Source organism: Triturus cristatus, chromosome 1_2 (assembly GCF_964204655.1).
Source record: "Triturus cristatus chromosome 1_2, aTriCri1.1, whole genome shotgun sequence".
In the NCBI taxonomy this organism is placed as follows: Eukaryota; Metazoa; Chordata; class Amphibia; order Caudata; family Salamandridae; genus Triturus; species Triturus cristatus.
In genome coordinates this window covers 112,162,222-112,176,928 of record NC_140580.1, presented here as the reverse complement: position 1 = coordinate 112,176,928, position 14,707 = coordinate 112,162,222, and the positions used below count along the sequence as shown (strand labels likewise).

At 44.5% G+C, this 14,707-nt stretch overlaps 1 protein-coding gene across 1 annotated transcript in view; it reads left to right on the top strand.

Moving 5' to 3' along the window:
* The window catches only part of KCNK18 (potassium two pore domain channel subfamily K member 18), a 118,927-nt gene extending 105,085 nt beyond the window's left edge, over positions 1–13,842 (top strand). Inside the window, exon 3 of the mRNA XM_085603119.1 lies at positions 10,405–13,842. Coding sequence (XP_085459245.1) covers positions 10,405–11,246 — 842 coding nt within the window. The 3' untranslated portion in view covers positions 11,247–13,842. The remainder of the gene's footprint in view (positions 1–10,404) is intronic.
* The last annotated feature ends 865 nt before the right edge of the window (positions 13,843–14,707 follow it).

Sequence of the window (14,707 nt, the reverse complement as noted above, 5' to 3'; positions counted from 1 at the left end):
GCAGAAGGAGTAGCTTGTGGGCACCCACCTGACTTGAAGCAACTCTTTTAAATGTAAAAAGAGAATATCTTAATTATTGTACAATCCAAGCCCCATAAATATGTGTAATAATAATCACTTACTACAGACTTCAGAAACATCAGTGCCACCAAGGCCGAACCCAACTTGACTCATATTCCAGTACTGCCAGTTTCCATAAAATGCCCAGTCGTATAGAAGCTCTCTGATGCTGAAGGACATTTAGGGGGAAATGTACTGAATGCCTTGCAATACAGCACAGTAAAGAATGTCTATCAGCTGCATTGCATCAAAAGGAGAGTGAAGGTGGCACTACAGTGCTGGGCCCCATGATGGCTGCACTAGCATGAGATTCTGGGTCCCGGGGCAACATCCATCTGCATCTCAGGGGTGCAAGGCTCCTAATCTACCACAGATTGGCAAAACCGTTTCTGTGAAACCCCGTAGGCCGCTTACATGGAAGTCGGACCTGATGAGGCATCACCACGCCAAACCCAGCAGACTCAAGTGTAACAACATTGTAGCACTGTTGGAAATGGCCCTTTTTGCAGGGTTATCCCCAAACTTTTTGCTTCTTCCTCCTTTGTTTTTTCTGACCCGTGGTTGTGGGCAATAGGACTCTGGGCACTTTACCACTGCTGATCAGTGCCAAAGTGCATATGCTCTCTGTAAAATTGTTGTTATGATTGGTTATCCGTGATTGGGTTATTTGATTTATCTGTCAGACCCTAGTACAGTGCACCATGTGTGCCCAGGGCTTGTAAGTCAAATGCTGCTGGCGGGCTTGCAGCACTGGTTGTGCCACCCACAGAAGCAGCCTGTAAATGTGTGTCTCAGGTCTGCCATTGCAGAGCCTGTGTGCAGTCTCTGACTGCCATGCTGACTGACCAAGTGCACCCACTTGCCAGTCCCTAAACCTTCCCTTTTCTTCATATCAGACACCCCTATGGTAGGCCAAAGGGCAGGGTGCATTGTAAGTATAAGGTAGGACATGCCCTGGTGTGTGTGGCATGTTCTAATAGTGAATTACAGCCATTTTTGTTTTTCACTATTGCAAGGCTACCTGTTCTCCATAGGCCAGAATGGGCAGTTTGAATATTACATCTTATAATCCTAACTGACTCAGGGAACATGGTAGAAATTCTAGTTTAGTATGCCTGAACTCAGAATGATAAAATACATCTTTTAGTGAAGTTGCTTTTAACATTCTGTGTTTGAAAATACCACTTTTAGAAAATAGGTATTTTCTTGCTTAACTGTCCAAGCCTGCCTCTGCTAGGCTGTGTATTCCTTGTCTGGAGTTTGAGTGACAGGGGCTGGGGAATTCCAGGGGGCTGGGAAATTCCCAGAGACAGGGTGAGTCAGCACAGGGCTGAATAGAGAGATCTCCATGTAGATGGGTGGGAGGAGTTGCACCTGGGACCTGAATAGGGCTGTGCTTTCCCTCCACAATGCTGGCTCCACCTCCTGTGGTGCGTCTGATGTCTCTGCCCTGCACTCTGAAAGGAAAGAAGGAGTACTGTAAACAAAGTGCTCCAGGACTGACCAGAACCGGTTTGGACAAGGCAAAGGCCCCTCTGCCTCCAGAGGACAAAGGATGTTGGGGTATAAGTAGTGGGACCCTGATCTCAAGAAATTAGATCATCCTGGAATAAAGAAGGAACCTCTGCCAAGGAGAAAGCTGGAAGACTGAAGAGGAAGGACTGTCCTGCTGTGTGTTTGTGGGCTGTCCTGCAGTTGCTTTGCTGCCAAGGAGAGGGGAAGGACTTTGCTGTTGCTGTGTCCCCTTGCTTGAAGAGATCTCCAAGGGCCTGAGGAGAGCTGGCCTCCTGTTAAGAAGTTCCAGTAACAAAAGGACTTCACCCCCAGCTTCCCCCCTGAACTCTGCTGCATGAGTTCTGCCCTTCCTAGAGCGCTTGATCCAATTGTGGAGCCTCTGGAAGTTGTGCCTGCTGTTTGGGGAGCTGGACAAGATGAAAAGAAGAAGATCTGCAATTTTCAAGCATCGCTCGCTTGCGGAGCGCATCGTCGACAGTGCGAGAAAATTCCTGTCGCCGCGAAGATCGTCGCAGCGCCTGTTGCCGCTGCAAGAACCGATGCATCGTTCGCTTGCTTAGCACATCGCCCCAGTGCGGGAAGATTCCTGTCGCTGCGAGTGTTGTCTCAGAGCCTGTCGTCGCTGGGTGAGATCGTCGCACCGCTTGCTTGCGGACCGCATCACGTCGCTGCGAACATCGTCGCAGAGCCAACGCATCGAGAGGCCGTGAGAGAAGAAGAGCAAGACTGCGCCGCGCATCGGCGCCGCACCGGAGATCGTCGCCGCCCCAAAGATCGTCGCATCGTGCCTGTGCGAGGCGCATCCGACCGGAGAAACCTGCGCTCCGGAATCCACACAAGGTATCGCCTCCCTCCCCATACAGACCGGATTCATCGCAACACGTCCGCTGCGTGCAGTGGGGCTGTCGCATCGCCTCCCCAGGGGTCTCAAGAGTGATGCATCGCTTGTTTTTTGACGCTTCAGTTGCCGCTTGGAACTTTTGTCGTATCACCAGGTACTTTGGGCTAAAATTGACGTAACCGTGGATTATTTTGACGCAAACCCTAGAACTCTTTGAAAATCATATTCTTGAACTGTGTATGTTGGATTTTTGTCATTTTGGTCTTGTTTAGTTTAGATTAAATACTTTTATTTTTCTAAACTGGTGTGGAGTCCATTTGTGGTGTTTTCACTGTTACTGTGAGTGTTGGTACAAATACTTTACACATTCCTTTGATAAGCTTGTCTGCTCATGCCAAGCTACCAAGGGGGTGAGCAGGGGTTATCTAAAGAGTGTATCCCCCTTACCCTAACTAGAAGCAAGGATCCCTATTTGGACAGTGGTACCTACCTCTGCCAAATAGAGACCCCCAGATCTAACAAGCACCATAGAATTAGATGCCTGAACCAGCTCCACTGCATTGGCGCCTTTTTGCCTGGGCATGGTGGGAGAACGGCCTCCTTGAGAAACTCTGGAGAGCGGTGGTGGTTTGATATGGTGTGGTGGCTCCAGCCTCTATCACCAGCATCTATCCTGAAGACTTTAGGGCACTGTTGGAGGGAACCTGCACTGTTAACCAGCTGCCCACTCAAATCAATACTCACCGAGACGGTGGGGCAGATGAGCATGATTGCCAAAGCGACTGCGTGAACTACACACCTGCCACCGTTCTCTGCGGAAGCCTGACCAACCAACAACCCACAGCAGGGAACTTTCCATATTTTATTGCATGGACACGCTAGGCACAGCCTCATAAGGCCCTTCCTGATGGATCCGCCTGCCCAGAGCTGTTGAATTGTCCTAGCTTCTTTTGTCTCTCGCTAAGAGGGGCCTTAGATTTCTCCATTTGACTGTACGCTGGAGCTTCTTAGACTGTCTTCCATCTATCGCAGACTGGTATTGCCTTGTTGGGACCTGACTACACTACCCATATTTGCTGGGTGACCACTGGAGGCAAGCAATGGGCCTGTTACACTGGAGAGTGCACCCTACTAACAACTTTGCCAACACCCAGGGATAACAGCACCTCGTGCTTGTGTGTACCTCCAGCATGGGTAAAGGCGACCAGATGCAGACCATGCTACCATTTGAGCATGATGTGCTAAAAACACTTCATTTTTTGAAGGCCTGGACGGAACACAAGACACTTCAAGGTGGCGGATGATCCAGAGCTTAAATCCCTCTTGCTCCACATGCAAAAAAACTCACCTCCGTTAATGGGAATCTGGGAATCTGGATACATTCACGGCGAGGGTTGATAAGATAGCTACCAAACTTAATATACAGGAAAAAAGACTCCAAGACACTGATGCAAGGATACGGCTCCTTGAAGACCTCACTACAGGACATAGCAACAAACAACAGAATATTGCCAAGGTCTTGCAGGTTATCCAGGCAAGGAACGAAAATTTGGAGTCTCGAACACAGCGTAATGACCCCTGAGCGGTGGGTCTGCCCGAGACCACCAACACAGCCAATACGGCTAACTACATGAAATTCCTACGCAAAACCTTGTCTCCCCTCTATTTGCTGTAGAATAGGGGCATTTTTCCCTGGACACGTAGATACAAAACAATAGGCGAAGTCAGATAATGTAGTGAGTCTCAGTGGAAGTGCATCACGGAATAGCGAGTCTGGTGAACATGCAAGGTGTTGAGGGCACCTTAGCACTGCATGTGATGAACAGACATTTCTCAACATCACTACCACCCAAAGCGAAACTGATGATGGTTAATGGATCCACTGAGAAATAGTGACACCAGCACTGCTGGCCTCTCGGAAAAGATACGATTTTGTACACATCAGAGTAGGCCTAGAGTGACCTACTCAAACTGCCAACAAGATACCCCATACTGCACTCACATACCTCCATGAACACAGAAAATAAATCTTGGATGGCAGTATTACAGCATTGCAGACTCAAATGGCACCTGTGCAAACTCTTATCTGATTGTTCTTTTGGAACACAAACATAATGTGTAACTTTGTACATGTCATGAAAATAATAAATGAAATAAACTGCTCATGAGAAGTCCATTCTTCAATTTTTCCCATTTGCCATCTGGTCCTTATCATAAATAGTATGAAAGAGCAATAAACAGGTTTTGCACGATGCACCACATCCATCGCAAGGAGGAAATTCATTGCCCTTTAGCACCAGAAAATCTGAGCAGCAGTTGGGAGGGTCTCAAAGTTACACTGTTATGTTCTGTTAATATAACTTGTATAGCACACATACACCGAACTGTTGCTTGGCGCTGAGGTAAGTAACATAGAACTACTCAGAATATTAATGATAGACTTGCTTGAAGAGCCAAGTCTTCAGCATCTGTCTGAATTTCCCAGAAGCTCAGCTTCAACTGTATTGGGCCAGTTTCTATGTGCCTTTCCACAGAAGTTAAAACTTCGGATTTCTGATTTGAGCTTACGAAAAACCAAGTGATAATAAATTGAGGGTTCTATAAGGAAACCCACCTAGCTGTGCATATTCCCAGGAGCACAAGCTAGAGCAACCACATCCCAAGCTATTGTGGAATCTCATTTGGACTATTGTAACTTTCTTTACACAGACCCTTAAAATGTTAACAGGCCATATTCAGAAAAATCAAAATCTTGTGGCCAACATAGCAACAAAAGTAGCCTGCAATGACCAATCTCTCGACCGCTATGATGGCTTCACTGGCAGAACGTTGCAGCCTGTATCAAGTTCAAAGCACTTTCCATGGTTGAGAATTTGCATGCTACAAGTGCCCAGAACATTGGTGGACACATTCTGCATGGCATATCCCCAGTTGAGATCATAGATCTGCAATCGCCTGCTTGATAGTGGAATAGCATTCAAGTTGTGGTGTCACAGTTGTGGAATGAATTTCACTCGGATATCTCTAGGTCTATAGATGTGCAGAGCTTTAGTGCTGGATCTCATCTGTGATCTGAGTGAAATTCACAAGTTGTTTTCCAGTATTAAATTCAGGTCTGCAAGGTGAGCCAACCCAGCACCAACCCCGAGGGGCATAAATAAACCTAACATATTATGGCTGGGCCATATGTCCCAATGTAGCCATGCATGTGACGTAGAGCTTACGGGGTGGGTGGAACTCCCGGAGTTACATAAAAACTACTTGAGGTTCTGAGGAGTTCTGCCCATCCCAAAGAATCATGTTTATTTAGTTTTTCTGCCAACAATCACACCCGTCTGGGTTGCCATGCTATAAAAAAGATGACCTTCCGTGGGAAGTATCCGCAGAATATTTGCTGTTGCCATGGGCAGGTTGGATGGTCTCAGTGCCTGGATGGACTGCCAGCATCTGGTGATTTCTCATACCCACCCAGCCAGGAGCGTAACCAGGCCCTCCCATTGTGCTCTCCTTCCTGCATTGGCCTGTTGACTGGACAGCTGCACCCTGCTGCAGCCAGCCTGTGCCCAGACCAAGCCTGACTACTCTGTCTCACAGACCGTCTGGCTCCTCCCAAAGGCAGAACAGAAGGCGCTACAAGCTGGAGGCACCACTAGGACAGGACGGACCATGGCGCCGCTGGCCTGTTTACTGTCACTCGTCATCCCAGGTAAAAACATTTAACACATGGGCTTCCGCGCTGCACGGGACATGGCAATAAAAATATAAATGCACGTCACTCATCATGTATTTTGGTATTCAGTTATATAGCGCCAAACTGTACATCCTTCACGGCTTTCATACCACAGCCATTCAGTGTGTCTCTTTATAAAAACACCCCCACTCCCCACTGCATTTGGAAAGAACCACACTGTGGGCATCAGCTGACAGGAAGCTATCCAAACACTTGCAAGTTTGCACCAGAAACAAAAACGGTACATTGCACAAGATCCCATTTGCATTATATTCAACTTTGACACTCCTTTATACTTGACAGTTCTTCGTTGGCAGTGACCGAAATTAGGCTGCCATCCTAATACTGTATTTAGTCAATATACAACTCCTAACAAATGATGCTTAAAAGCCCGAACAGCATTACAACTACAAGAAGGCCGCCAATTCTGAGTGCTCACAGGAAAATCGTACAGTCCTTCTTCACTGTTTTATGCCCGATCATGAAGCAAGGTATGCCAGGCATAGCCCCATCGGGCATGGATTAACGTGAGACGATTTAGCCTTTTCCAGTAGAGGCTCTTCAGCACTGTCGCAAACGTACTCTCTGCAACCTCCAGCCAATATTTAAGTTGGAAATAAATAACGGGAGGAAAGGAAAGGGGGAGGGGTATGTGTGGGTGAATGAGGAATGATATTCTCATCAGTTTGTGCGATGAAGTGCCTTGCAGACAAGTGTGCCACACAGGTGTTAAATGCAAGATACAACACATACATGATAGACATGCTTCTAGCAGACAAAGTACATTTTATCTTCATCCCAGACTGCCAATCCATTTAGAACTAGAGGCCTTGATCAATGACCAATGCAGGAAAGTGAAAAAACACACACTTTCATCCATTCATAACTAGGGGTGGGTGGTATATTCTGACAAAATGCGGTTGGTAGAGTTTTTGCTGAACTCCATGCTCCAAGCGGAGTGCAGAGTGTCAAAACACTGCGAACTCTGCCGTCAGAGATGTAGTTTACTGCCCACCCCTAGTATAGATTTGTTTAGCCCATGCTCTATGCCTCCTACTGACAATATGTAAAGATTAAATAGAATGGGTCAGAAAATATGTGTACAATTAGCAGTGACAGATTGTCTAATATAATATTAAGATATTTTTCTTTGGTGTTGGTGCAAATGACCTGGATTCGTTATGAAGATAATTTCAATTCTATCTCATAGAGAGCAGTGATTAGGAAGTATGCTCTCTTTATGTGTTCCAGTAGCACGAGGCATTACCCAGGAGTCTCTGCTCACACCTCTTGTATTCAATCTCAGTATGCCACCACACATGGACTATGGTCTGATGGGTGACCACAGCTTGTGATTTCAGTACAATGCTAATGGCACATACATTTACATGTAGGTTTCTGGGCAGCATCACCAGTTTTTCACTTTGTCAGAGGCAGGGTTTGCCCAGGAAATACGTTTGAGGTGTACACATTCTTAAACACGATGGGAGCAAACATAGCTTTTGGGGATCCAGCCATACAATCTTTTTGGAGCATCCAACTATCTTTTGTGATGCAGTTATGATGGTTAAAGCAGACGTTTTGAAAATTTGGAGCATCCTAGGATGCGGATCATTGGCTGGTTTATTAGATTGGAAGGCATGTTAAAACAATCTTCTATCATTTTGAGTTTCTTTTTAATTCCTATAGAAAAACCATGCATTGGTGATATTGGCATTGTAATTTCTTCTCCTAATGTCATGGATTCTGATTTACCAATCTACCAGATTTATTGTTTTCAGAATCCACAGAACTGGGCAGGGCAATTGAATGTTGGACAGAGAACACCTTAATTGGCGACCCTGCTGTTTTTCTGTCTTTCTTGGTTTTCTATACAGCAGAGAATCTCTTTTCAAATCTTGTGTGTGACAAGTGCTTACCTTCCATGACCCCATAAGCTTAGTGGGTAAAATTTCACACTACCAACCAACACAGCTGTCTTTGTCAGTATGGCATATACCGTGGCTGTCACAAATTCTAAATTCTCTTGTACAGATGATGCTTGCTTAAGGGCTATGGAATGACTTTTCATTACACCCAAGAGAGATAAAATAGATATTTACCACTAACAAAATATATTTGTTTATTGTGCTCTTTTTGGATGTCGTAAAGGGTGTTGTGCTCTAGTGCTGTGATTTTATGTTTTTATTTTAAAACAACGAGATATTTTTGACTGTTAGGGATGTGAGATAACTAAATCATCTACAGTACAGTACAATTTTGAATTTATTGCATACTACCTATGATAAGAGTATGTTTTGTGCAGCTGTTTTTGAAGTCTAGGAGATCTTAGTGTGAGAAGCCATTTTCCAGTTTGTCGAGTTGATGTTTATTTGTAGTGGCTGCTATACATATTTGTTGCTTTGTTTCTTACAGTTCTTTGTTTCTTTGCTGAAAAATTTAATCCATGTTTGATCTCGAGAACATCCATTTCATAGCACTTTCTTTGAATGCAAAGTAATTTGTAATAAATCGGTATGCAAAAACAACAGCTGATGGACAGAATGCAGAACAATGTCATACATTCACCCCAGTACAGAGATCTGGACCTAAATCCATCTTTATTTTGCTCACCATGCCATTCCAGTTTGGACCCAGCCATATGCAAATCAGTCTGACCCCGTGCCTCATGGGAACAGTCCAGCCCGAACTGCCAAGCCAGGTCCTCCCTGGACTGGAAACAAGCATCCTAGGAACGGTTTCGGGAGTTCACCCCTCTTCAGCCAGGATAGCCTGATTCCAGTGGCATGGAGAGCACGGGACCCACATCTGGCATACCCATCCCAATCGGGGTGACAAATGCAAAAATAACAGTTGATGGACAGAATGCAGAACAATGTCATACATTCACCCCAGTACAGAAATCTGAGCCTAAATCCATCGTTTTTTTGCTCACCCCATGTTCCAATGAGGCACAGGGTCAGACTGATTTGCATATAGCCATGTCTGAACTGGGGTGGCGGAGTGAGCTAAAGAATGATGATGGATTAAACCCAAATCAGTTGACTGGGGGTGAGTGCTTGAAATGTTCAACACTCCGTCCATCATCCCCTTTGGTTTTGCTTTGTTCGCCCTAAGTTGGCAGGGTATGCCCAGACGTGGGTCCCTTGCTCACTTTGCCACTAGATTCAAGCTAGCCTGGCTGATGACGGCTGATTAGCCAGAAACCGGTCCCAGGATGCTTGTTTCCGGACCAGGGAAGACATGGCTTGGCAGTTAGGGCTGAACTGTTTCCATGAGGCACAGGGTCAGACTGATTTGCATATGGCCATGTCTGAACTGGGGTGGTGGAGTGAGCTAAATAATGATGATGATTTAAACCCAGATCAGTTGACTGGGGGTGAGTTCTAGCAATGTTCAACACTCTGTCCATCATCCCCTTTGGTTTTGCTTTGTTCGCCCTAAGTAGGCAGGGTATGCCCAGACATGGGTCCCTTGCTCACTTTGCCACTGGATTCAAGCTAGCCTGGCTGATGACGGGTGATTAGCCAGAAACCGGTCCCAGGATGCTTGTTTCTGGTCGAGTGAAGACATGGCTTGGCAGTTTGTGCTGGACTGTTTCCATGAGGCACGGGGTCAGACTGATTTGCATATGGCCATGTCTGAACTGGGGTGGTGGAGTGAACTAAAGAATGATGACGGATTAAACCTAGATCAGTTGACTGGGGGTGAGTGCTTGCAATGTTCAACACTCCGTCCATCATCCCCTTAGGTTTTGCTTTAATAAATTGGTATGGCCTACCTATTCAAGATTACTTTCACCATGGGGGACTGCTGATGGGTCATCGCTGAATTTAAAACCATCACATTTCTTGGTAGCATTGTTTGGCAAATGTTTTTATGCACAGTAGCAAATATATGACCTGGATACAGCGTAGTTATTGAATGTCAGTAAATTAATTAATCTAGTTAACACTAAAATGGAATAGTAATGTTTAATGCCATCACAAATCATCCTTGAGTATATATTTCACAGAAATATCCCAAACTAGAGGCTTGCAAAAAACCAAAGCTGACATTCTTTGCTAACTCTCAAATGTGTGGACTCACTGCCCTGCTAGCGTGTTATTTATTCCACGCTACATTGAAATGCTCATTGTTCCCATATGAAAACTTTCACTTTACTGGTTTGGCTCAAAGGCTGTTGGTAAAATGAGTTTCATGCTGGATGCGTTCAATGGTTCCATCATTTAATACATTGTCGCTTTCATTTTCTTAGGGTATGGCCATTTATCCCCGGTCACCGATGGTGGGAAGTTTGCATGCATTGCCTATGCCTCCGTGGGAATTCCTTTGATGCTCCTTCTTCTGGCTGACTTAGGAGACCTCTTGGCAGCAATACTTTCTAAGTCCTACTGTATTGTTCAGAAGGCATGGTCTAGAAGAGCATCTCGAAAGTCAACGTCACTACTGTCCGCCCGATTTTCTTCACAACGAAAAACCAAGCAGGACACTGCATCCAAGTCTGAGCCCGTGCTCCCTTTGAGCCAACGTGTGGTCTTAAAAGAACCTCTAAGCATCGCTGACGTGGTAAAGAGACACCAGCTGGGGAAAAATAAATCTGTTGTCCTCAGAAACACAGAAATATTTGAACTGATCATCGCTAAAGGGAACCTAAAACTATTGTCTGTAAACAACCTCAAATTAGGTCGATGCCGCTCTTGCCCAGAGCTGGACAAGATGCCCTTGGCCCACAGTGCAATGGAGGATTTTGACAAGATTGGGAAGGAACTTAACAAGCTTAATGTGCCCATCTTTCTGATTGCTTTCATTGTGGTGGCATACACCTTGTGCGGGGCTTCCATCCTCCTAATCTGGGAGAAGGACTGGAACTATGTGGACGCCTTTTACTTCTGCTTCATCACACTGACTACCATTGGCTTTGGCGATATCTTTCCCAATCATCCTAACTACTTCCTGGGGCTGTCGGTTTACACGGTCATTGGCATGGCCATTATGGTTATGGCTTTCAAGCTGGGCCAAGACAGGTTAGTAGGCTGCTACAAACAGAGCATTTCATGCATCAGTGGGGGGAAGGCACGCAAGTACAGCAAAGCGTAGGCTCTTCGCAATTGATCCTCCATGTCCTTGTCTTCCCCAAAGAATGTTCAGTGGCCTACTTGCAAGGCCAGTCATCATCACTATAATATTGACTTCCTTGCATTACAGGCGCATGAACTATACACACCATTTGCCTTCAGAGACCTCAGTGATAGTGACTGTCAACTGAACTATTGTGTGCCCGACAACACTTTATGTTCTGGTAGAAAGTGTTTTGGTTTTGTGTTTATAGCAACACGGTTTGGAATGATACTACCAAGACTGCTGATTGCAATAGTTCTTTTTCAGACAGCACATGAAGTTTCTCTTCCATTCTAGTGCTAATACTGCCAACTGCAGAAGCGGATGAAAAGGGGTAAAACTGTCTTATGGCTAATGAGTGTGCAGTGATGCTCCGATGTCTTTCTTCTATTTCCAGCGATGGGGTTGATATACAGTAAATGAAAGGCCAGTCTGTCAAATAGCAAGCAAGATAGAAAAGAGACTGAGTTGAGTGTGATGTAGGTACCCAGCAGGATTAGCTGGTTGAAGTCTAGATGTACACATATATTCTGCCCGGCTTCCAGTTTAGGATAAAGTTGTATTTGTCATAGAATGTTAAAGATTCTGGAATTTTCCTAACAGCCCTGAAACCGGTAGATATGCTAACCAGTTCTTGAACTTGAGACCAAAGTAGAATCTGAAAGAGTAAGTTGGACTGTGGCAGTAAGTGCCCTATCAAAATATAGGGCTATATGTACAAACACATTTTCCCATAGACACAGAACGGCCCATAGGACATATATGTTTCGATGACTTTATGTCACATAACTATATAAATAAATAAACAAAGTTTTTTTATTTGCACTAAGTTAAAGATGTGCTATAAAGCACTCTCTTGATTTAGCGCCATAAAAAGTGATGGCACAAAATCACCTGTCTGGACGTTTATTCTCTCAGTTTGCGTACCTCTTGCAGGTCCTAAAAGACAAAAATTTAACATATCTTATAATCAGCATATTTTTGATTATTGTTGTGGTTGGAGTATTTCATGCAAATGGCAAAAACCAAGATTTCAGGTTTTTATTTTTTCCTATTCAGCCTTCCTGTACACTTGAGAGCCTCCAACGTTTAGAACATTTTTATTTTACACAATCCATTCACTAAGAGGCTTTAATCCAGGGATGACTGAGGCTTACCTGGAACGTCTGAGTGATGTTATTTGTGCATGACACAGCAACACCATTGGGATGGCAATAGGTTCTTAATACATTTGACCAGTTGTGTGAAGAAAGAGGCTTAACTATATACCACATAAAAACCCAAAGTGTGGCCTTCAATCTGCAAGGAGTTTAAACAGCATGTTTTGGTGGCGGTGGTGGGGGGAGGGGGGACGGTGTATTTTAGCTACCTAGGTGTACCTGTATCCTTTGTGCAAACTCATGCATCACCCAAAGCTAAATGTCGTGGCTCTGAAAATGGTATTACATATAAGACTTGTGACACTTTGGGTGTATCCGTTGGAGCTATACCACAACTGTGCCTTCCGTTCACATCACCATTCAACCCACCGTTACTTCTTCATTATTAGACGCTGTCAAAAGGGGCTGCCTTAACAATGGAAGCATGCAACAGAAAATATATTGCTGCAAGAAATCACCTATGAGTTCATAGAAAATTCTGTGGATAGCACTAGCTACACATTCTTGTTCAAGGTCTTGGGAACAGGAACTTATTTGCATTCGAAAGAAGATTGAATTATTTTATTTAGAAATCTCATACCTTCTCAAAACGAAAAATGAAATATAAAGTTTGAAATGACGAATGGAGATGCGCCAAACATGTCCATGATCTCTTTTGTTCTGTTATGGGAATGTGGACCGAAGATCAACATTCTCTCAACCACTCTAGCGACACTCGCAAAAGACTGAAGCAGTCAGAGGACAAGATTGCACCTCAAACACGACCTTCTTCTTCATGTCAGGTATTGGCAACGTGCAAGCAAGCAGGCACGCTTAAGGAATTCAAAACTATCCAAGGAAACAAAAACAGTGATCAAGAAAACAGAAATGTCTGAATGATCAGAATCTCTAGTCCAACAAAATTTCAAGATATGGCTACAGATGGCAAGGATAATTCCCAGAAATGCTCAAAAGTATTCTGGAAAATGCTTTGCATTGAGTGTGACGCAAATGACATCCTTTTAGCAAAGATGGAACCACATCAATGAATTGCTTTTAAATGCTCAAAGCTGCTGCAAGCAAAAATATATGTCATTCACTGGATTTGACCTTTATTTGACTATAGTTTTCCAAGATTTCATGACAAGTCAAATCCCTGTGGTCAGGAATGTCCGTTTCTGATAACAACGTGAACTTGCCTTCACAAGATGAGTGTTGGTACGCCCTGCTTGATGCTAGTCTACATAACTACCTTCACAATGTGCAGAAACTACCGTTTTTCAAACAAAATTTCAGGATCTACCAATGCAATATTTATATGTATTCTTTGGTTTGTTTATTCAGTGACTCTGGTATTAGGTTGTATTTGTACACGTCACTGCATTTTGCACGTGCACTTTATAATATGAATGGAACGTAGTCTTGCATTGAATGAACTGCTCTTCATAAATCGTTTTCCAATGAAAACATAAGAATAAGGTTTTTTGTTTCCACGTCGTTCTTACTTCACTTGATTTATTTGGAATATGTCGACCATATCCTTTGTTAAGTGAATAATGCTAGGTGATACTTAGAACGAAATCTGTAGAGTGTGTATTTGAGTGAAGCTTCAATAGAAACAATGAGCTGTCAAAAAAAGGATAGCTGTGGTCGGTCTTGGTCTTAATGTGCCACGCCCCTCACATTTTGGCCTGTATAAAGAATGTTTGTTAGGCAGACACTTCATTTTCAGGTCAGGCAGCCAGGAGCTAGACATTCGCTAAATGTGCAGGCTCCTGGCTGGCTGAGCTGAACTTTGCCGGGCTGAAGAAGTCATAGCTCCTGTAGGCGTGACATATTTAACCTGGCAAAGCACCTCGAGGCCCTCCCCCTCATGACGATGGGATAGTCACTGATTGCCTCGTACCTGGGCACTTCAGTTCTAAGCCCTGAAGTGCCAAGGCTGAGTGTCAATCACAGACACCTCGTGACAGAGTGGGGTGGGGTAAGAAGTTTCACAGACCTCATTTTTTACTCTGTGTCGAGTGAGGGACTGCTTCCTTCCTTCATTGGCTGATCTAAGGCCAGCCAATGAGGGAAGGCAGCAATCCCAACCCGCCTGGAACCTTAGAGGATTGGGACTGCTGCCTTCCCTCATTGGCTGGCCTTAGGTGAGCCAATGAGGAAAAGCAACAGTCCCAACCCTCATGGGATGTCAAAGGAAAAGTATTGCAGGCAAGTATGGCTTTGTTTTTCATTTTTGCTGCTTTCATGTGTGGGTGTTGTGAATGCATGAGTGTGAGTGATGGTTTATGAGTGCAT